The following is a 25,190-nucleotide window of genomic DNA, read 5'->3' as shown; positions in this document are numbered from 1 at the left end:
TCCCTGCCAGAAATTGTTCTCTATTCTTAAGTATGTATTACACATTCTGAAACTTCACCACCCAGTGTTGATGATACAACACCCATTGTCTTTATGGTGCCAGCCTCCTACCTGATGAAAGCACGAGAATTCCACCAGGACCCTCTAATCTGTCACAAAGGTTTTCAAGACCTGATAGCATAAAGCCCTGGGCACCTGGTCTGATCTCATAGCTGACTGCTTTGAGCATGAGGTTGGGTTAGAGTTCTCCCAAGGCCCCTTCCCACCTGAATTATTCTGATGGCTACCAACCTTACATTTTGCAAGGCCCCAACCCTCAGCCATGTGGGAATACTCATCCAGCTTCTTTCCTTACTTCAGAATAGGCATCCTTACTTTTGCAAGCTCATAACATTACTTACCTTCTAGCAGCTGTCCCTCAATTCATTACACCTGAATGCGTTCACAGTTTCTTATAATACCCCTCTGAGGATGCCACTAGCAGCTAACTGATAAAAAACAAGCAGTACAGAGATAAATTAAAACAATCTGCCCCAATGTGCTAGGTTTGGCTGGGAGAGAGTTCATTTTCTTCATAGTAGCTGGTATGGGGCTATGTTTTGGATTTGTGCTGAAAACAGTGTTGATATCACAGGGGTGTGTTAGTTACTGCTGAGCAGTGCTTACACAGAGCCAAGGCCTTTTCTGCTTCTCACCCCACCCCACCAGTGAGCAGGCTGGGGGGGCACAAGAAGTCAGGAGGGGACACAGCCAGGACAGCTGACCCCAACTGACCCAGGGGATATTCCAGACCATATGACGTCATGCTCAGCCTTCGAAGGTGGGGGAAGAAGGAGGAAGGGGGGATGTTCGGAGTGATCGTGTTTGTCTTCCTAAGTCACCGTTACCTAGTGCGATGGAGCCCTGCTTTCCTGTAGATGGCTGAACACCTGCCTGCCCATGGGAAGTGGTGAATTAATTCTTTGTTTTGCTTTTCTTGTGGGCATGGCTTTTGCTTTACCTATTAAACTGCCTTTATCTCAACCCATGAGTTTTCTCGCTTCTACCCTTCCGATTCTGTCCCCCATCCCACTGGGGGGGAGTGAGCAGCTGCGTGGGGCTAAGCTGCCGGCTGGGGTTCAACCATGACACCCAGGTACAGAGTATGGGAACACTGGAAACCTCAGGAATTAGAATGTTAAGCATCTTTATGATTTTTTTTCCCCTCAAATACAAGTATTAATGAATTCATTTTGACAGAACCTGAGAGAACATATAGTTATGAGGTATTATGTTCTGAAGGCAGGATTAGCTGGGCCAATAGACACTATGCACTAAGATAATAATTTACAAGTTATGAAGTTACCAAGTTATCAATCATCATCATAGGACAGCCCAGGTTGCAAGGGACCTTGAAAGATCATCTTGACCAAACTTACATGGAAAATAATAGATTATGAGGGAAAAAACAGATATGGTAAGAGGAGATGGCTCAGCTCTAATGCATAAGGGATCTATACAAACACAGCTCTGCTTGTCTCTTTGCTTCACCCCTTGTCACTTCTTCCCTGACAGCCAGCTCATACATGACTGCAGCTTTTAAAAGCCTTTCCACGCATCAATCCCGTCTCTATGCAAAGTCTGATGAGTTACACAAGTTCTCTTGTGTACCAGAAGTGGAAAATGCAAAGTGGTAAACCAGGTATGCATTTCTGTTATTGCTGATGCTGGACTGTCCACTGTGAAGAGAGGCAAAGATGACAGTGGTAGCCAGGGACTAGGGAGCATCAGGGACGTCCAGCCTGGTTGGATTTCAGTGAGTTTAGTTAGACCAAACACACATTTTAATCACAGTTTCTAGTTAGAAAAATTGAAAGCCCCTATCCACACCCAAATAAAGTCAAAGGCATTTTACAAAGTCAGAGAGTGCCCAAAACACTCAAACCACCAAACTCTGGGCACTACTTAAGGCGCAGCTTAGTCACTCACACAGGACCTCAAATAACTGTGCCTTGCAGTCTGCAACTGGTATTTGTTGTAAGGCCTAAATTCTACAATCAACTGTACCATGATGTATGCCACTTTACCCAGAAGGTCTTCTGAGTTTTTTTGCAGATAGACTGTGTTCTTTTCATATGAGCTTTTTAAGGAACTCATGCATATAAATTCAAGCTAATTTATATAGAAAACATAAATACTATCAGAGGGTTTTATTATTTTATGTAAAAATAAGGTGCAAACTGTTAAACTTGAAAAACATTTAAATGAAGACCAGATTGTGCTCACCAACTGGATGAAGAGTACAATCACGAAAAAAATCTCTTTAAAACAGTTCGAAGGAAGCAGGATGAAAATAACAATGGTTTTGAGTGTTGCATAATGTAGCATAGAGAAAGACTACATAACAAGCAGCATTTAATTAAAAATTGTTACAAAGAAACTCTTATAAGGATCTAATTTTTTCCCCTAAATCTTGCTACACATAGCCAAAACCCATCCTCCAGAATCTTCTTACACCAGTGACTGCCATTAAGGCAGAATAGCTTCCCTAGCTTCGACTTAGGCACTTCCAGAGAACAATTTAGTCATTTAAGTCAGGCGGTAGTTTAACCATTAGCTTAGGCGCCATGCAAATGCTCTCTCCTTCCTTTCATTCACAGGAAGTCCATGGAGCTCCATCTCCTAATTCACGGACCTGGGTTAGATGCCTAAAATAAGGGTGCACAAATACCCCTCCTTCCACATATGGTCTTTGATTCTACCACAGTAACCAAGTTGACTGGCAATAGATAGTTGATACCTTATCAATCAGCTGAAAAAGACTATGTTTCAGAATGGGCAGAAAACTAATACACATGCAGATTCAGCACCAAAGTAAATAGGTTTTATGAAGTACTTATGAAGACACAAAAAATACAGTGATTCTGTCTTCAGTCAGAGGCTGATCATTTTCCCTGTTGCATTCCAACAACAAAACATAGTTAAAAGATTCCTGTTGATGTTGTCCTTTCCTTAGCATATCCATCTACAAACTGTCTTAGAAGAAGAACAAAGGTAAAATATATAGAAAAAGCAGACTGACAAGTCTGAATGAATGCTAACCTGCAACAATATGCTTTCAATCTCTGGGATGAATTTCCCTTTTCATTCATGAAACTTCACTGAATTTAGTGGTGGTGTGTAAACAAGCATAGAAACCTGCCTAGCATGTATTAGTTTTCTGTTAATTTAACAATATGCATCAAAGAAAGAAATACTTTCAGATGCCTTTGTTATGTAACATTTAAAAAGCAATGCTTTAAATGTTAGTGACAAAACTAACACCGCTGAAGTTATAAGAAAACCAGTATGTGTAGCTCATAAATAGACAACATAAAACCACAGCAAGAAAAAAGGTAGAAAAATACAGCAGATTTTTTAAGGTACGTCTACTAATTTCAATCAACCTTCACTATGTTTCTCTATGTCTCAAGCATAGGCATACTATGATTTGGTATCACTTAGTCACACTCTGTGATTTTGATAGAATGTTTATAAGTGCCTTTGTACACTTTCCAGCAAATATTGCTGAAAGGAGTTTATAAACCAAAGCAACAAACTGTACAGAACAGACCGTATTTTCCATCTCTTCAGAAGAAGCAAAGCAAGGAAAACACATGTGTTAGCAATTGGAAGTGCAGACCAGTATGCAGACCTGGAATACTTAAATCCTTTTCTTTTAAGTGGCTCATCTTCAAAAGAAAATCTTCTTTTAATTCCTACAGTACCAAAAATCGCTAAGGCAAAAGACAGATGCATAGACTTCATTTGCTAAAAAGTTACAAAATTATGGCCAGAAGAGTGGCTTAACTTGGTATCCAGTTTCCATTTCTCCTCTGATGTCTGTAAGATGTTGGCACAATCACTTCTGGCTTAGAGGTCTGACTGCCAGACCAACAAATTGCTCACTTCAATGTCTCAGCAGACTCAAGAAAGCAGGTTTAGCAGTAACACAGTTAGCATCACAAAAGAGCAGAAAGGCCCCTCCTTTTGGCCAAGATAATTTCAAAATAGAGACATTCTACTTTAGTACTGGAAACTACACTCACATGTATTTTAAACTGTCACATGAAGTATTCAGAGGCTACTGTATTCTGTTCAGATTATTGCAATCTTGTAATTTCTGTGTTTCTAGATTAAATCTTTTAAAATATATTTTTAAAGAAAATAGTGTCACACTTGGTATGTTCAAACAGGTGGATTGGAAAATCAGGGACTGTGATGCTGAATTTAATAATACAGTGCTGAAAGTGCGACTCGGCTGTGCAAACAGATTTGCTTGCTTCCAAAGTGTCACAGCAAGCCTTTTGAAAGCCACCAGAATGAGAAAAAGTTCACCAAAACATATTGACAAAATATTTTCTCGATTAAATAAATATAAACGCTGTGGAAATTTTTATATAGTATTTCTAGTGGGCTAATGTTTAGGAATTTCAGTCACAGATATGAAGCACTATGCCAAGCACTGTACAAATACCTACCAAAAGTGGAACCTCACCTATAAATGTGATGGATACTGAATGAAATATAGTCTGTATTTGATGTGACAGATTTTGAAGTCTGTGGAAATGCCCCTGTTGAGGACCTGAAGTACCTTCAAGAACAGACTGTCACTTAGGTGTATGCTTTTATTTCTAATCCTTTGTATCCTGAGAAAGACCCTTCCCTAAAATTCAGTATACAAGTATTTCAGTATAGCATTTGGCTTTGATTCACTTTCACTGACAAACTGGGGGAAAAAGCTTGCTGTACACTGTCCTGATTTATGGTACCTCCTTTGTTTTTTAATTAGAGAGAATATAACAGATGTCAACATAAGCTGAGGAGTTGGTATGAACAAAAAACCCCACTGTCCTATTCCTACATCTTGGCCATTTCAGAATTGCTATGAACAGATTGACCTAAATGCAGCTGTGCTTTGAAGTAACATGCGCAGAGCAACTGTTAGTTTTACCATGTAGCGTGACACACTGCAGTTAGTGACACACTGCAGTACACCCTAACCTTTCAGATTTTACTTAGGTTTCTTCTTCAGATATCCACTCTCATGATACAATTTGCTACTGTCCGCTGAATCACATAACATAACCAACACTTTTTATTGAATATATTCAAGCAGGACAGCTGTTGAGACAAAGGTAGAAGAAAGAACTGAAGTTAGTTACTTCAGTGGACAGCCTAGGTGTTTATTATAAACTTAAGACAAAAGTAATATGTTTATTGCATTACTGCTATTGGTGACCATTGGCAGCCAAACATTTTCCATTTCCTTGGTACGTGAAGAGACAGCCCTGATCAACCACACTGCAAATGAATAATCATGAAATCATGAGACCAACTTACCAAAAGTTAATCTGAACAAGAATCTGGTCTGTGTTTTTAAAACTACCTACTTGACATAGTTTTGTGATCTTGAGCCTGTAAGCTGACCTATCTGTTACTCATTTCCTTGAGTGGTAGAAAAGTTAAAGCTGCAGAAGTGAAATATTAGGGATTATTTGTAATTCTCAAATATGCATGAAAATGTTTTCTTCCATTTACGTATTTTCTTTAAAATTTTCAGAGTTTTCATGGCTTTATTTTCACTAAGGCTAATAATCTGGCAAAATCAGAGGAATGTAAGTTGATGTTTAAATTTAACCTTGAAGTGCTAAACAGGAACAACAATGAAACCACACCATTTATAGAAAGTCTTTAGATAATTCATACTGCAAAACAGCCTTTTTAGTATTTTGCAAGTAGCTTCCAGTGCAGAACCTAAGTATGCAAAAAAACGCCACCACTGGAAACAAACAAACAAGCAAACCAGCTACTACCTCTGACCTGAAGAAACACAGGAAAGACTGCAGACAGATTATCTAACAGCACTTCGCACAGTAAGCTTTGAAAATTATATGGTGGGCTTGTAGAGGCTTTACACCACCTCTGAATAAAAAAGCAGAGCAAGAGCTTATTTTTCTATGTTCAATACTACATCAAAAATTTGTCACAGAGGCTCTAAAATAAAATGCGTGAGATGTTAGAACTTCAGCTCAAACAGTACCAATTCACTTGCTGCCAACTCTACAGAGGGAAAAATAAGAAAAGGAAGTGGAGAGCATACTGTTAGGCCTGACAGCAGAATCAGAGCTACCCTTCTTGAAGCAAAAATTACTTTGGCAAAGAAATTAGTAAAAGGTGGCTCTCCTCTCTCTTTTGTATTTTCACCACAGAGATGACATCCAGTACTCACCGAGATTTGGCTGAGACATTGCCATAGACCTCTGTGGTATTGGTGTGGAAGTAGCTGCAGGATGGTGGTTCATGTGATTCAGTGGTTGGTTCATAGTTTTTCGAGGATCTTGCCATGTTGTAATTTTTTCTATGTGACTGAGAAAGAAAAGATAAAACACAAGCTTAACACAAAATACCCAAGTATATTATATACATGGTTAGGCATAATGTCATGGAAGTCGTATTTGCTTTTCTTATCCCACATTTTTCTACCCTTCTTATCTCACGCTAGCCCACTTGAAATTATCTATTATCTCGTCATTTATTTTTAATTCTGATCATCTGCCCCGCCATTCTAACTTTTTATGCACTACTGTTGAATAATTACTTTTACTTGAATGATTGGTGGATTCTATTACAATATTGAAAATCTGTAATACATACTCATCTTCCAGACTATTTAATTGTCCACAACTTGTTTACTCTTGTCCTACCAATCTTTTTCTACATATTCAAACATATGGCCATTCTTCATTCAGCACTGTATGTCCATTTTTGAAAAGACAAGTGTTTGTCTTGCCAAATTCCACTGCTTTGTTCCTTACCACACCATGAAAACTAGTCTGTCTGTATGTCTGCAAGAATATCAGAATATATTCTCATTACCAAAAGGGACAGATTACGTCCTCATGACTCATGTGTAATCGCCAATTTTTCTGTAAAGGCATTAACAGTTTTTATTGCAATGTAGTCAATGTAGGTCAACAACATATCTACCACACTAGTATGTAAACCCTCATTTACCTATATTACCCTGAAAACAATGGAGTAGTGCATAAATCTGCATGAGATTTTACAGTGAGATAACTATAAACTGTGATCTCAAATATTTTTTGCCACAGAATACAGCAGAGAAGGAACTGTGGTTTTGTTGCAACCGAAGGTTTTCACTGAAATGCATTGGTTTTGGAAGAAACTTATCAGGACAAGGATTTCAAGGATCAGCATGTAATTCTATCTGAAACAAGAAAAGACAAAGGAACTATCTTAAAGCAATCAATAGTCTGGTATCTCTCTAGGGACTGCCTGGTTCCATGCCCAGCTTTCGCCCAACTCACTGACCAGGCTACTGATTATTGGCTGGACTTGGGATGGGTTTTCCTCTATGGTTTTTGTTAGAAAACTTTAAAAGAGGCAAGTCTTTAAGAAGAACGTGTAAAGAAGGATAAAAAATTAAATATTCTGTGTCTGGAAACCCCTTCCAATACACCTGTCAGAAAAGCACAGTCTAACATCATCTTTACTGAACTAAGTCTCAGGCTCGCCATTGCTACTTTCACCTGCATTACTAGCATTGCCATTACTGCTGTGACCACTCCACATCTTCAGACTCAGCTGATCACCAGTATTATTTCAAAAGCAAGTTTCCGTCTATTGTAATGTTACCACGTCCAAACTCTTTACAGTAAGTCTCTGATATTACAAAAAATAATGTGAACTACAAGCAGGAAAAAAAAAAAAAAAAGAACAACCTGAACCATTTTTTAAAGAACGGAAAAAAGTGACACTGTTTTTATTTAGTCCATAGCCATTTTCATTTCCTAATACTTTACATTTAATGTACAGTTCCAAAACTGTAACTGAAGATCAAACTTTCACTTCAGTGCTTGTCTAAAACTCAGTCTCTAAGCTGTTGAATCACTTCTTTTCTTCATAGCTTCTAGAATATTTATCATTCACAGTGAAATCACCCACCATTGCTTCTCCCGAGCATTAAAACGCTTTATTCTCCCCTCATTGTAAACCTTTACTATATTTTAGCTTTTCTTCTTTTACTCTTACTTTCCAAGTATATGAATTCTTGTATCCAGTTCAGTTAAATGATCTTCTTCCAAAATTAAGGAATGGCATTCTGAATGGAAGATGCTGCTACAGCAATAAATTGGGCAATGTTTTCTGTTAAGTCCTAATTGTGCCTAAATGAGATGAAAAGCTTTTTTATTTAAAGTTCCATTGTTTTGTTTCTCTGGCATTGTAATTCAAATAAAGAAGCTACACTTAATCAAAGCTATGAATTTTGGAATACCAACATATAATAGAAAAGATTTTTCCCCAAATAGTGCGAAACATGTTTTTAAGCACCAGCTTTAGTGATAAAATAAATACTGCCTTGATGAAGCTTGTATCAAAACACATTTCTGACTTCAAAGCATTTTTTTTACATATAAAGACTGTAAAATTTAAGCAAAAAGCTTAAAATTAAATCAGACTTTTTTCCTGTAATGTTCATCTCTAAAAACTGAAAGCACAAATTCCTGTTAGGAAAATTTGAAGCACAAGTTAAAGTATTTATGAAGTCAGCTGTATTAAGCAATCTGTAACTTGTTTGAACGTATTCCCCACTCTAACTACAAATCCAAAACCTTCAACTAGAACTGCCAATTACATAAAATGAGCAATAATAGGAAGTGCTCTTAACAAAGACACACTAGAATACCAAAATGGTCAACTTCAAAAATTCTGTTCTGTTATCAAAGTTCCTTTCAGCAGCAAGATTCTCATATTTCATGGGCATTGAAAGACAACAAAGTATGTTCATTTTTTGATTCAGGTGAGAACTATGAACACATGCAGAGTCATGTGAGTTCATACTTAAGATTTTGAGGATTCCTCCATTTTAAGTATTTGGGAAAAGAAAACAAGTCTACCCAGTACAGTCCTTGGTCACCCTCACAGTAAAAGAGTGTTTTCTGATGTTCAGAGGGCACCTCCTCTCTTTCAGTTCGTGCCCATTGCCTCTGGTCCTGTCAATTAAAAAGGTTGGATGTAACAGCCTGCAGTGAACCAAGCAGATGGAAGCTAATTCATGCATTTCACTCTAGTGTTCAACTGAAGTGTATAGCACAAGACAATCCCTGGCAAAATCTTTAGTTTGTTTCGGGGAAAGAAAGATGCGAGTCTTGCAGCTCATGCTGAACCATGCTCAACACTGTCAGCTACTCACGGGTGCAAGGTTTGGCACTAGCCATGGCTTTAATTCCAAAGGTGTGAAATACTACCTGTAGTCAAGAGGACAAGCATTTTTCTTCCAGAACTGTCTTCAAACCCACAAATCTCAGCAGGAAGTACCACACAATCTTTAAAATTGGGCAGCGGGTAGGACTTGCCAGTTTTAGTTCTTTTCTAACTTTTGCTGAGGTCCTGTTCTTTAAATTGTTGCTACAGCTACCTAATTTCCCAGCCCAGTATTGCCAGCTGTTATTTAATTTATTTACTTATATTTATTTTTAATTGTGTCTTCTTGCCTGAATGGTGGAAGATAATAACCATGTCACAGTGATGCAGCACTATCTCCAGGCACCAGCCCTGGTGACATCATGGCTATGTCACAACAGGCAGCCACCAGCTCCCAGAACTAGCCTGGCAGTGTCATTGGCTGTGTCACAGCAGACAACATCGGTGGTAGCCATGTCACAGGGCAGTTGTTGCTGACATGGCTGACCCAGGATGAGTATTTTATATTTATATACTGTGAGTTGCAACAGACCAGGCTGGCAGACAAGTAGCCAGGTGAACAAGGGCTGAGAGGAGAGGGCAGGGGAGGGAATGGCAGGGGCTGCCCAAGGTGGCAGAGGGTGGCTGATCCTCCTTTGTGGCTTCTGAAGCACTGAATTCAACACTAGTTTTGCTACAGATGCCAATGGAAAGTGGCATCCTTTTAATTCTGCACAGATTCACAGCATTGCAGATATTTAGGAAGAAGCATAGTAGCAGGAATGCTTGGTTGCAGTTGGCAGTCTATTACAATAACTATGAATTTTTTTTGTCTTTTAATACAAGGTCATTTGGTTTACTTTATTGAAACTGTAAAAAATTTTGAATCATATAGGATTTAGGTAACAGAAGTCATTAGTTAGTTTATATCATGCTGACAGTAAACATCGTTAGCTCAGCAAAATCCTGTCCAAATAATGACTTTGAAAAAAACCTTTCTAAGAACAGTACTATGTTAAGATTATCCTCCATATACTTTAAAAACCAGAGAGTCAAGCAATAGTTACTCTTTTAGAAACATGTTTGGCATAACACTTCCTGTTGAAACACTTGGTTTCTCATCACCAAATTAGGATGAAATGAGCTGTAGTTCTGTAAAGGAGCTTTTTTCCACATTGTACCACGAGACAATTCTCCATCCCTTTCTTGTTGTTTTAAAATATGCCCACTTAAAATGCCCTGCCTACAAAGGATTACGAGGAAGAGCTCTGACATTTGTTTTCCCTGAAGTATGTGTCTTTTCTTAGTTATTGACATAGTGAGGCAGTCAGCATTAATCCAAGGCAGCCAGCATTAAGCCAGCACAAAACTTGAAGCAGCACATAATCTAGAATCAATAAACAAGGAAGTAATTTCTAAGTTAATATCTTTCTAGGATGTATCTTTATTGCCTTGCAGATTTTCTCCTTTTTCAGTTGAAATAAGAGTTGCAAATTAAAAATACACAATCAAGTTTTAATAAATTCATAAAGCCTCTTCTCACATAAGAAGTCCTTATAAGAAAGATAAAAACGTTCTGCAAATTGCTAGGCAAAGCAACCAGCCATGAAACTGTAGCTGAAAACTAACACTCTTTTGTTCAAAATATATTATCCTTTTTATAGAGAAAACAATCTGTACTTTAATTACACATGTGAGAAGCAGGGCAATGACAACCATTTAGCAACACTTCTTAACTCACAGAACAACTGAAAAATTGATCAAAAAATGTAAGGATCATAGATCTAAAAAAATTCAGCTGCATTTAAAACAAAACAAAACACAGGAATTTTCTGTGTAAACATGGTAACTTCTCAGCAGCGATAGCCAGGATCCACAAGTGGCCTTACTTACCCTTCCTGGTGCCATCCTGGCAGTGCACAAACATATCTTCTTCATTAAAAAACATGCAGACAGAGTGTCTGAAACAGAAGCCTCAAATATGGCATTGATATTATGATTCAAGATCAAGAAACGGCTGGTTGCTACTAGAATTTATTACTATGACCACTAAACTAATTTGGTTTTATCCAGTTATTAAAGAAAAGGCTGTTAAACATTAGACAATGCTAATTTAACAACTTAAGATAGTCGAACTGAAACCCCAACAAATCCCTACTATAGGACTAAGATTCTAAAATAAAGGGCTTGGTTTCAGGCCAGAGAAGCCTCCCCCCACTCCGATTTCCACTGTTCATGTAAATTCCCCCCCCCTTTATTTATACACAGGTATAGAAAAGGTTATGTGAAACTCTTGGAGAAACAGGTACCAGTTCATTCCACTTGAAATGCATTGGATTTATACTGGGATAACAGATTTTGGCCCACTACCTTTTTATTTATACAGGAGAATAACAGAAAATGTAGCAGTGACAGAAATTAGCCTTTTTTAGATCCTTAGAGCCTCCTGGGTATCAGAACTGACAAAATTCAACTCAGAACACCCTCCTTTTTCTTAAAGGCCAATGCGTGAAACATTAAACATTACAGGTGGATTTCAAACACTAAAATGCAGAATACTGTCCTAAAATTCAGGGCCGTCATCATTAACATCAATTCAAAGACAGTTACCAGTCTACAATCACCAAATGACAGGTGGCTCCCATCCATAACCCTGTTGCAAACATTCAGCAACGCACGCTGTGTCGAGTAGCCAGATCAGACTCAGTCACAATGAGCAGGCGTAAGAGTAGTATTTAGCTCTGGGCTTTCCATAGGACTTTTTTGTTTTGGTTTTTTTTTTTTAAAAAGTATGATACAGGCCAATGTTAGAGTAAGTCAGACTGAACTGTGATTTCATGACTGGCTGAGGACAACCCAAGTCCATGCTGCTGCTGAGAGGGGAAGTCCCATGTCCCCAGCCATGTGTTCTCATCCCTTTTCTTGGGCTGACACTAGTGATCCCGCAGTGATGCAGTCTGCCAGATTGGGCTAAGCAAACTCTTACGGCTAATACTAATTTCTGTTTTGCCGATTCTGTTTTTGCTGGATGCTCATCCAACCAGCTGTATGGTTGCATGAGGAAGGGAGACGCAATTCAGAGCCTTAGTGGCAGAAAAGCAGCATTTCTGGTTGTGAAACCATACCCTTTTACCACTGTTTATTTCAACTCTGGAAAAAAATAATTTTGCTCACATGTGTGAAATTTCATTGTAATGAAAACCATTTCTTCAGCTATGAAATGTGTATCTGTACACAAGAAAGAATAAGACTACGGAGAGAACTCCTAAATATTTTTATCTGGGATTGTATCAACCCATCTGTTCCTTGTTCTATTATTTCCAGAACTATTAATCCCAGAAGGATTTTTTTCTTGGCATACATTACATAGCCTTACAACAATGAGACAGCAAACAAAGCTTCAGGCAAAGGCAAGTAACATAGGCTAGAAATTTTGCCTTCGTTGCTAAACTGTACCACATGGGTGACCCGCTTGGAAGACAGTAACATTTTTACTTCCCCCAACATCTGAGCTTTACACTGGTACTGGACAAAGATTAAGCATTTCACTTCCACTGTGTTAAACCTCCGGTCTAAGTGTCCCCTAAGGCACTGACTTGTATGCTAGTTTTACCTGCTTTATCAATGGAATCATATTGTTATAAAACACTTTACACACTTAATTCTGGTGTAGCAGCATCTATATAGAAGGATCACCTATTACAATAAGTCTGTCTAAATTAATAAATATCACAAAAACCTCTTTCAGTCAGTCAGTCCTAAGAGTTATAATCTGTTTCTGTAAGTTTGCACCTCCCTTAAGAAAAAAGTATTTTTCTATAATTGTTAGTTTATGCTTTCAATTTTTGCATAATTTTCTGCAAATGATAATAACATTTTAATTTTCAAAAGTTTTTCATAAAATAGCTCCAAAGTTATGTAAATAATATTTTTCAGTTTCCCTTGTCATTTTTACTTTCCTTTTCCCCTAAAAGGCAGGGGGAGAGGAAAATAAGAGCTGGAACAATAACACGATTTTTGTTTAAAAATCTATATGAATAAAAAGTGCCAGTGACATTTAAACACACTTTCTGTAACAAGTATTACTATACTGATTGCTCAACCAAAGATGAAGCTAAAGCTCAATGTCAGAACAATTCTGAAAAAGACTAATTTTATGAGTGTTCTAAATCTCTTAATTATTTGCTCTTTTATTATTATTATATTCTACTATTATTATCTATCTATTATTACCTCTTTTATTGCATGACATTTTCTGTTTATCATCTACACACATTATCCAAAGAGACAGCCTAAAACTTTGGGAGAGAATTAGTGAAAACAGTTCTTTGCTATAAATTTTGAAGGTAAGTGCCTCCATCACGTGTATGTATACAAAGAGGAGGAGCCCCAAACTTTAAAGAGATCTTGCCTAACCTATAATATTGAAGCTTCACTATGAAGTAGAGAGAACTGCTATGTAGAAATGTAACGAACTTTAAAGACTTGTTTTCATAAAATTCTTATTTGAGGAATATTCAAACACATGAGAAAGTAGCCCCAAAATACATATTCAAATTCTTTCAAGTTTTTCAGAAGCAATCTTTGCATTTGTTATTATTATAAATCCTAGTGTGAGACCAGGCCATTTCTCAACAAGGTCTTCATAAATAAGAAGGGTAGGAAAGAAGAGACATTCATTTTATCTTCTATTTCTGCATCACAGATGAGACTGATGGAGGTTCTTAGGCAAACAAGAAATTTCAGTGCTCCCACTGAAATCAGTGAAACTTAAATATTTACAAATCAAATGAGATATACCAAGTGTCTGTCAAACATGACACAGAACATGCTATTTATTATAAATGCCGCCCCCTAAGCAGCCCAAATCATGGCATTCACACCCATAAAGTCCTATGGTGCACAAGCTCAGTAAGTGGTAAATTGTATCCTAATGGTGGCCCCTCATCAGAGAAAAATGAAATCAAAGCTCAAATCTAAACAAGTCAGTATTCTACCAGGACTTTTTGATTCTGTTCCACCTGTTGTACCTTAGGCTTTTGTTAAATGCTTCCTGTTTGGGTGTCTGCTTCCCACTTCAAAATACCAATGTTCCTCAGAATTTGTGCTACTGCTGTGTACTGCATTTTTTAACTGCTAGGCTCTAATCCCTGACTTCCACTGCAGCCTTGCCAAGACAGCTCAGTTAGTTTAAATTAGCAAGCAGCAGCATGAAGTATACTAATTCTCTTTCTGCTTGTACTAACTCCAACAGATGTATCTCAGTGGGTTCTATTTTCAGACCATATTTTTTTTTCCTTGTATTAGGAAATTCAAATCTACTCATCTAAAAAGGTTTAAGTGGAATTGAAGAGAAAGAACTGATTTGACATACATTATTCCATAAGTGTGCTCTCACCTGAAATAACACAAACTTAAGAGTTTGGCTAACACTGTAGTACTTGTACCGGGTCCTTTATCAGGGCTTTGTCATACAGACTGAGAGAGTGGATTTTGCGGCTGAGCCACATGAAAGTAAAGCTGCTTCAGGGCAAGTGGGAAGCTGATGACTCATCAGCACGAACAGCCCTCATGTTCTGACTCATTAACTGCTCCAAAACAGGGCCACAGCTCACACTGCCTTGGAGCACATCCAGTCATCCGCTTCCGGCTACACCACCATGGCTAAACATTGGGAAATCTGTTTACATCTCTGCAAGCAGAGCCAAATCGTTGCCCAACTTTTTCTCTCTGTCCCTCTGTTCCTTGTAAACAAAAAAGGGACAAAAAGGAAACTTGTCTCAAGTAAGAGTCCACTCACAGTGCTTTGACACTGCGTGATGTGGCAGATATACTTTTACACAGATGGAAAGTTTTTTAAATTTAAGAAAATTACCTTGGGGCCACAACATCCTAGTCTATTATGTGAGCTGCCTTATGGTACTGCAGTGCAATTTCTGGTAAAACTACAGCCAGAGCTAAGCCACACAGTATTTCAGTCACTGTTATCATGCAGGATCTAGCAGCAAGAGAGAAATTGTGTATAAGGTTTTAGTGCCTTAGAAACTTACTTTAAAACATGCTGGTATAAAACAATCTATTGACACAAAACCAGAGATGCTCCCAGTGACTACAGGAACAGCTTCCCCCTCCTGCCCTGCCAGTGGCCACATTCTCACCTCTCACAAGTCAAGGTGGGTTTTCTCCCCTGAGTAGGAACTAGTAATGTTGGCCCTCTCCCTGATCCTGATGAAAGCAACCATTAGTATCACAAGTCAGCTGGCCCAGGATTCTTGAGATCACAACCGACGCGAGCAGCCTGCTTTCACAGCGACCACCAGTTCAGCATGGCCCCAGCGTAGCCTGAAGACAACTAGTGGAAATAACAAAGAAACATTCATGTTCATTTTCATTAAAGCCTTCCTCTGTGTAGAGGCCTAACCCACAAGGGTGCTAAGCATTCAGCCCTTCAAAACATAAATGGTTCAGCAGAGTTCAAAGTAATCACCTGTTTGCAGTTGTCATGGTTTAACCCCAGCCAGCAACTAGGCACCACGCAGCCGCTCACTCACTTCCCCTGCACCCAGTGGGATGGGGAGGAGAACTGAAAAAAAATAGTAGTAACTTGTGGGTTGAGATAAGAATGATTTAATACCTGAAGTAAAATTAAATATAATACTAACAATAATAATAGCTCACCACCCACTAACCGATGCCCAAGCAGCAATCTGTGCCTCCCGGCCAACTCTCCCTAGTTTATATACTGAGCATGACGTCCTATGTTATGGAATATCCCTTTGGCCAGTTCGGGTCAGCTGTCCTGGCCATGCTCCCTCCCAGCTCCTTGTACACCTGCTTGCTGGCAGAGCATGGGAAACCGAAAAATCCTTAACTTAGGATAAGCACTACTTAGCAACAACTAAAACATCAGTGTGTTATCAACTATTCTCACACTAAATCCAAAACACACTGTACCAGCTACTAAGAAGAAAATTAACTCTATCCCAGCTGAAACCAGGACAGCAGTATACTTTGTGAGGCCAAACACAATGTTGCAGTCAGTTCTGCACCTTGTTCATTCCGATCCTCTGCTACCTCCTTACATCAGTTGGTACAACTGGTTTAAGCTATGGACAGCAACTCAAATCAGCAAAGTGATGCAGATTAAAACCAGACCTAATAAAAATAATTAATATATTGGATCAATTTAGGACAACTTAAGGGTTGGTAAAAAAGTTAGGAGTGATTCCTCAAGGCAGGAACTCTTCACACATTTCCTCATGGACTGTCACATAGGGCTAGATAAAATGTCAGCTTTCCAGAGATAAGGCCTTCAGCAGAGACCTGCATGCAACTTCCCTCCCAACAGCTAGTCAGACACAAGAGCCCACTGACCCTGGACATTCATCCCTGCACTCCCAGTGCAGTTTGCTGCCTCCCGCCTTCAGTTACGCTACAGTTTTGTGGGACTGCACTATAATCCAGATTCACAAAATTAAGTGGGTTAAAAAGAACCCTGAATAAGGAGGTAACTGTTTGATCAAGCAGCTGCATTTGCTTACCTTTAAACATGCAAAGTCCCCTCACCTATTTCTCAGCAACTGTCTTTTATAATCCAGTAAGGTGACTTAGGGCAGAGGTGAAAGGAACCAGTACTATTGCTAATTACTGTCGTCGTTTCCTTCACAAGACAAGCGGGGGCCTGTTCAGGATACTGTGCACCTCAGATATTTAGGCACTCACTCCCTGCCCAAAAGGCACTTAAGAGGACTAACCTCACACCACAAAGGGCAATTGCTAAACAGAAGTGCATTTGTTTGTGCTCCTGAATGCACATAAATCTATTTCTGTGAAAAAAAGAATCAAGATTGACCGCTTTCCAATCATTTTCTAAGTTAAATTTATTTTAAAACTTCAGTCTAATTCAAATATTCAACAACTATTGGTCTGGGAAAAAATTCATACGGTACATCCACATTAAGAAAAAAATAGTGAATATCAAGAGCAAAAAAAGACTTCAGCCTGCATACATAACTGAGAATGTGTGTTAGCATACTTATTAATTATGGTGGTGCCTACTAGCCATAACTTTGTTTGCACCAAATGATAAATACCAATTGTTTACTGTACGCATCAGCCCTGGTACATTCATGCATCTCTAAAAAAACTTGTCAACTGCCTGAGGGCAGACAGTGAACCCACCACTGAGACAGTCCCTTATTTCCTCTCCTACAAGAGAGTATTAAAATAGAGTAGCTTGCTTTCATCTTTCCCAGTACCTTTTATACAACAGTAACTTTTACCACATCAGTCCCATCTGCAAATGGTTCACTGGTTTTCTGTTATTCCAGGTTCCATTCAAACTGACTTCTCATTTTAGAATTGTCAATGTACTTGACCCAGACAATTTCACAGTACTTTATCATCTAATTCCCCTCCCCCTGTCCTTTGGCTCATCTAGCTTTGGCTTGATGTCTCTCTCTCTTCAAAAAATTTGTCTCAGGCAGACAAGGCACTAGGTTTTGGGGTTGGTTTTTTTTTTTTTGCAACTCTTTCCATTGGAAGAAACATCCTCTATGGCTTTACCTTGTGAGCTCCCTCAAAATTCTTAAATATTATCTCCTTTGCTCTACTTTTAAACTTATTTCACACTCTAGTCCCTTTCACTAGGGTTTGACTTCACAACTGCACAAAATCAGCTTTAGATGGCATTTAGTGCAGATTGTTTTAAAGAGCCTATCTACTAAAAGGGAAACAGCCAAACAGATGTGAGTTTGGTGAGCTGTGCTGCAGATTGGAGAGAAAGGAAATACCCTTACTAAGAAGCAGAAATAAACAAACAACTAAAAATCTCAGCTTCTTGCTAAATTATTTTAGAAAAGTTGGGGGGGGGGGGGAGGCAGCATACACCTTGTATTCTCAGGGGCCAGAACAAAGATCCTTTTTCTTGGACTATAAACTCTGGCTAGCTTTTCAGTCTTTGTTATATTTGAGCAAGTTGGGGAACAGTTGATTCTGGTTGTTCACAGATAATTAGTTTGGAAGAGTCTCGTTTGGGTTTTGCTTACTATTAGAGACATCAGATACATAAATATGTTTCTAGCTCCAAAACAGTTTTGACATAGAAGCTATTTACAAGAAATCTTCTTTCCACTCCCTGGGTTTTACTAAACGTTGACTATTTCAAAAAATGTTTCTTCCAGGCTTCATGCAGTATAAATTTTATAGCCTTTTTTCTAAATATGGCATTGTTAAAGATATTGTAAAAGCTATTTTTCCACCTGCAGTTCACTTCAAGTTAAATTTATTTTAAGCCTTGCCATTTTTTCATGTCACAGTTATTCCTTGCTAAGTGGAGTTATATAGCATTAAAAGAGAAAGTGTAAAGGTACTGAAATTAACTCTCTGATTTTTCATGGTAATGTAGATGGAATCAACATTTGAAAAGCTAATCTACCCATTCTACCAGTTAAACTGCATAGTACTTCAAGATTTTCAAATGCTAAGTGAACTCAACTGGACTGTGAAGTTATGATTTTTTAAAATATATTTCTTGAGAACTGCTTCACTAGCCTCACAGAATCTTGTTCAACTGTAAAAGTCTAGTATCACCAACTTCTTAAAAATCTTAGCTCTATTATTCCTTCTGAAATGACCTCTATGTCTTGCAGTCACAGGTGAGCAAAACTTAAGATATGAATTGAATGCAAATGAACAATTACCCTACGTGCATGTGTCCAATTCCCACAGAAATTAAAGGATTTTGTGTCTATATTGTGCTAAAAAAACCAGGATAAGGGCCATGAAGGTCCTTCACTATACTGGATCTTTGACATCATGCAAATGAATAAGCATGAAAGAAAACCATAGAACCAATATTCTTTGTCATTAAACAGAGAATTCAAAAACCATGACTAGAATCTAAAGAAATGAAATCTACTTAGCACAGTTTAATTCATTAAAAAAAATAGCAAGTCGCAAGATTCTAATTCATCCCCCCAAAATCACATGAAGTGACCTTCAGAAGTATTATTTTACCCCTCTAAGGTAAGTGGAAAAAAAGGTGCACAAGTACCTAGTCCTGTGTAACAATTAGGATGAAAAAAATTACTGTACAAATAAAAATATCCTTTTTTCTTTAAGAAAACCTTTGATCTTATTTCCCTCACACACTTCAAAATTACTTCCTGGCCTAGTGTCTGTTCCCAGGAAACTTCAATTGAAGGGTGAGACCCACCGTGTACAGAAAAATAAAAATACTGGTTTGGGTAAAAAATTAACTCACAAATGAGTATTTTTAAATGCTTACCAACAGCAGTTACATTTATTGACCTGTTTAGAGACCTCCAAACCCACTGTTCACTAGGGAAACACCAACAGCTCCCTAAGGATCACAGAAGCAGCAGTGCCGCTGTGAAACCACCATGAATTCTTGCCTTAAGGTGGTTAGTTTGATCAAGGGTGGGGCCAGGAATCTCTGAAGGGGATGAAGAGGATCAAGGAAATTCTATAATTAAGCAATACTTTAGAGCAGCTTATGTCAGCTGTTGGAACCAGTGGGAGGACTGGCTGGGGAGTGCCACAACAACTAGCAAAAGTCTTCCTCACCAGACCATACGCAGCCTATCACCCTCAGCACTGTGCCTGCCCCACATCTTCCCAAGGTCACCTTATACCAACACCTGTTGGTTCTGCGACTTGGGGATGCACTTCAGTTATTGCTGTCATCTTTCTAATCCTGAAAGGGGGAGGAATTTATTGTTCATTAAAAAAAGTGAGAAACATTTTAGATTGTCTCTAGTAAGAAAACTACATATGCTACGTGCTCCCTTGGATATTAAAAGAGAATTTGTCAATGCTGCTTTTTAAGAATCCTCCATTAAACACTCTTAATTATTAATACTAGTGGGTTAATTAATTCTCAACTTCAAGTAGCTTTAGTTTCAAAAGATCATAGAATCACAGAATGGTTTGGGTTGGAAGGGACCTTAAAGATCACCTAGTTCCACCCCCCACCCCCTGGGCAGGGGCACCTTCCACTAGATAATATATATTGGATATATTGTAATGTATATATACAAATATTTTATATTTCTTTGCAGATATTCTGTCTTCTCCATGGCCATTATATGCACAAAAGAAAGGCAGGACATGGTTCAGTTAACTGTATGAGAATACACTGTTCTGTCTGTAGCATGCAGTTGGATTCCTCTTCCTTTGCCCCGCTTCTTTTCCCTTTCTCTCACCACAGACTGGACAATTTCAAGAACCAAGTTCTGCCTCTCATCACAACATGAAAAGGCTTTACAGAAATGACAGCACCATGTCCTAACATCATGCACCCACCTGTGCATTTGATAACGGTAACTCATTAAGTAAACTGTAACAGTCCCCACAATGTGGGAACTACCTTCCAAACATGTTCAGAGACAGTCACTTCTCTTAATGTAAAGCTTGAAGATCATGCAGTCATTTCAGTAGGATAGTCCAATTTTTATGGCTTGTCACTTGTTTACAGCTCTGTTAAATGCAAACTTAAGTGGAAATGGGACCAAGTTAAATTATGACCTGAATCACATCTTGTTAAAAGACAATGAGCTTCACTCTGGCATGAGCCCACACAGAACATGTTTGGAGAAAAATCTTTATTGGCATAGACAGTTTACATGCCAGACTGTGCAGACAAAGCATCAACTGCATTAGGTTTGCAGTTGTCTTAGTCTTTTCTTTTAGCTTATGTTTACATTACACACAAAAAAAGGAATGTGAAAAGTTTAATACAATGAACCGGAATAACATACTCAGTGATAGCTTCTTTTGGTCCTCTCATGGTTGTGCACTCTGATACCATTGTTAATTATATAATCATACACTATTTTTCCAGAGAGTGCCTGCTTTACTTACTAAGCGCATTTGACTATTCAAAGACTCAGTTACTGATATGCTATTAAGTATTTTCTTTATCTAGCATGCAGATATAATAAACTGTGTTTAAAAGATGAGTAAATCATCACAGTGCAACTTCAGAGATTTCCATTCAGTTTTGCACCAATGTCCCCATTTTACAGATCAGGAGTACAACATATTTAGAAGTATCCAGTAATTTCAGGGAGCACTTTGAACTCACTGGCACTTAAGAGTAAGCTAGTGTAGCTAGTCCACATTTACAGCTGCCGCAAAGCACTCCGGGTGACCCCTATTGATATCCTTGAAACAACTGGTGGTAGGCAGTCAGAACAGCTGTTAAGTATTATTTTCTAGCTTCAGCATTTTAATTATCTGCTGACATTTTTGACTGTTAATCAGGAAAGCAAAAAAGTTTGCCTTATTCAAAGCCAAAATGTTAATAATATTTTGCAAAAGATCATGCACATGGTATATACATATGAAGAGAAAAAAACTATTAGGTGGAAGAGCTTAAAGCTGCATGCTATTGATTTCATTTATACAGTTCAACAGTTGGAAAGAGTAAGATTTTATCATTTATTATATCACTAAAAGCACACAAACACATAAAACCAGCATCTATCAATTCTCCTTTGAAAGTACAGAAATTAATAACTAACATTCAATAGTTCAACTATTCATTACTGTAGTAAGTTCAAGGGACAGTCTACAGTATTTCAACCTGCAGGTTTAGCTAATAAAATTCATGGTACTTGCTTTTTCAGACATCAGTAATGTTTCATGAAAATTTCATGAAGTTTTAACAAGGAGACACAATGTAATTATTAAACTGATTGAACCATGGACTTCATTCTCCTACTGCATGTTCATCATAATTTCTAATCTTGAAGCTGGAACATTACATAAGTATTTGAATATTTATTATCTTATGCTAAGTACTAATTAAAATAACTTCTTCAGTGAAAAGAGTTGCTCTTTTCCTGAATTAGTTTCAGCATTATTTGCTACTGTGAAGAAAACTTCAAGAATGTCCTGCTAAGCTTCCCTGTAATTGACCGATTCCATTGTTGGTATACACTGAGGACTTAAAAAACATTAAACTAGTTATACAAAGGGAAACAAAACACCCTTTGAGTTCTATTGACAACTTAACCTTTAGAATTTGGATGAAATCCCAACTCTTGAAAGGAAGAAAATAAGGAACTGAATGAAATTGTTACATAGAACATTCTTACAGGATTTTTTAATGTATACAATATACAATGACATTAATGCAGTTGTTTACTTGATGAGTGCCTGTAGCACTCGTATTTAGAGACATATTAGTGATTCTACTAAAACCATGTTTATTTTATTTTAGGGGAAAAAATGGAAAAATCTGAAGACAAAATATTCCTTTGAGAGAGATACATGACACTTTCAGGTTCATGAAGTTACAGAAATTATTAAATATGTTATAGAATAAAAAATAATTAACTGTCCTCCACTTGAACTAGAGGGCTATAATCAGGCTTTGTTGTGAATGCCTCTATTTACCAATAAAAAAGCCATGTCAAAAGTGACCGTATTTATGAACAATCATGGTTTACATACATGAAATATACAATGGTGCTGTAACAAGAAATGGAGAAGCAGCCCAATCTAATAAATGTTCTTTTACTATCAAGCTGGTATTTCTAGACAAGCTGTTATTATTTTAACATACTCTGCATTCCAGTAAAAATAAATAAACAAACAAACAAGAAACCCCCTTTCAACTATGCAGAATCCCCTTATAGGGAAATAATCAAAATCTTCCCCAGGCAAGAACAGATAATGGGACAGACAAACAACTCAGAACAAAACAGGACATAAAATCCCTATGAAGTTATAGAAAAATTCTCCTTTAAAGTTGTATCCCACTGCATTGGCCAGAGGCAGAGAAATGGACGACACTGCAGAATTTGGTCCCAGAATTCTCTTCTGCAGTCTAGATATTATTTCACATTTTGCTTTCCGAGGCTGTCAGAAAATCACCATTAATGTTGCCAGAGCATTGTTCATTTTGCATGTGCATAAAAAAAAAAAAAAAAGGATTTTTTTCTAGTACCGGTGCTCTTTTGGTCAGAGAATTAATAGGGTTGAACTCATACCATAATACCAGTAACACTCTGCTATTTGTGCTATTTAACTAACTGTCATGTACTGTTTTCTCTTTGTAATTTGAAGAATAACTGTCAAGAGCTTCAGATCATTGCAATATATTCAAGCATACTTTTGTAAAAGGTTTTTGTTGCAGAAATAATTTATTTTCTACTCCAAAAGTAGGCACATCTGCAATCCTGTCTGCCTGCTGGTTTTGATATCAGAGAGGGACCAGATTTTCTTAAAAAGACAACAAAACGGTGTTACCACCGTCTCTAGAATTTCTTTCCACAAATGCACAGCAGTTGTTCTAACTTTTTCCTATGACAAGCTCTCTTTTTCCAGTTCTGCTTGGTCAGAGTTTCCAAACGATAACATGAATTGGCTTGAAGAATATATTTCCCAAACAGACGATTCTCCTTCATTGGAAACTGAGCACTCTGGCTCAAAATACACACATTTGTGCAAAGCAGTTCCTGGTACTGCAACTCTCATTCAAAGACCATTCTCACAACCTCAGCTTTCAGGTCAGTACATTTATTAAGCTCCAAAAAAAGTCAAAATAGCTTCTGCTCTCTGAACTTTACAGGCAGCAATCTTTATATTTCAATAGGAAGGCCTGTGGCTACAGCACAACAGACATGCAGAACCAAACTAGATCCTAAAATACATTTTTTGTTTTTCCTCAAAGCCCAAAACCCCTAATTGTTCAAACCAAGATTTATATCTTGTCAATAAGACTTCAACTAGTTTGCCAAAATTACTTTGGCAAAAGCATTTTCTCCTCTGATTTAGTTAAAACATAAGCAATTAAAAATAATATTTAGGCAAGCAACTTAATTCACTATATCACAGATATAATTTTTTTAAATTATAATTGTATTTTTATATATATTTTTATTCAGGTGAATAAGATTACTTTAGATGTGTATTTATCTACCACAATAGTGGCTATGAGGTAGCTAAGATTATTTTAAATTTCAAGCTCCCCAAATCTCTCAGTATTTTAGAAAATAATTTTTTTTATTACTGAAAATTGTCAGCAACAACTTTGTGACTGTTAACTGTAAGTGCTGAAGTTTCATCAACTTGCCAGTGATGCAATGCATCACACTTTTGTTTTGCAGATTTATGGAATGAAAGAAGCAGACACTGAAAAAAGGGCAGCTCATAGTTGCGTTACAAGATTGCCTGCTGCTTGTGGAAGCAAATCTTCTATTGATTTCATTGGGGGTGATGCTTGTCCAAGAAGCATGAAATCGCTTAGAGGGATAAGAAAGAATCTGTGCTTCATGCTGCTAATCTAACCACCAAACTCAGTTTTTCGGTCCCTGCTCTCCTTTCAGTGTTATATGGTGTAGAGTAAGAAGCATTCTTTCAAATCTGTGTGTCTTAAGTTAAATAAACACTTCTAAATTTCTTTTATAACGTGTAATATGTACATAAGGATGTGGACATGTGGTTACTTGAAAGAGTTGTACTGCCCAAGCATTTTGGCAAGGTTTGAGAACCTGCCCTCCTGCACCAGGGTCTGTACTAACTAGCCTGCTAGTCAGTGGTAACTACACACAGATGACATTCTTGCAGACAATCATAGCCAGAGGGGTGGAGGATCCATACATATTTAAAACCCAACCAACTAACCACCTTGCCCCCCCTCCCCCCCCAACCCAACAACCCCCAAACTTTTAGATCTCATTCATACAGTGGAAAAAAGTTAGACTCTGGACAATATGGGCAGAGAAAGAGGGTATCAGCATGCCTTTTACATTTCCTCCATAGAATAAATTCAGTGAGAGAAAATCTGCTTCTTTTAAACTAATACTGAGACACCTGTGAACTTGAATGGATCAGAACTTCATCTTACTTCCTCTATTTGGACCATTTCTATCACTACTGAGAATACAGTAAGGACAAAAGACAGTTCAGGATAAACATATTTTTAACAGACAGAA

The 25,190-nt window shown here is 37.8% G+C and overlaps 1 protein-coding gene across 1 annotated transcript in view; it reads right to left on the bottom strand.

Moving 5' to 3' along the window:
• The window catches only part of WWTR1 (WW domain containing transcription regulator 1), an 82,745-nt gene that overhangs the window by 30,784 nt on the left and 26,771 nt on the right, over positions 1-25,190 (bottom strand). The window contains exon 2 of the mRNA XM_069793003.1: positions 6,251-6,387. Coding sequence (XP_069649104.1) covers positions 6,251-6,387 — 137 coding nt within the window. The remainder of the gene's footprint in view (positions 1-6,250; positions 6,388-25,190) is intronic.

Source organism: Haliaeetus albicilla, chromosome 9, assembly GCF_947461875.1.
Source record: "Haliaeetus albicilla chromosome 9, bHalAlb1.1, whole genome shotgun sequence".
Classification (NCBI taxonomy): Eukaryota; Metazoa; Chordata; class Aves; order Accipitriformes; family Accipitridae; genus Haliaeetus; species Haliaeetus albicilla.
Note: the sequence above shows the minus strand (reverse complement) of the source record. Positions and strands in the feature narration are given on the sequence as shown.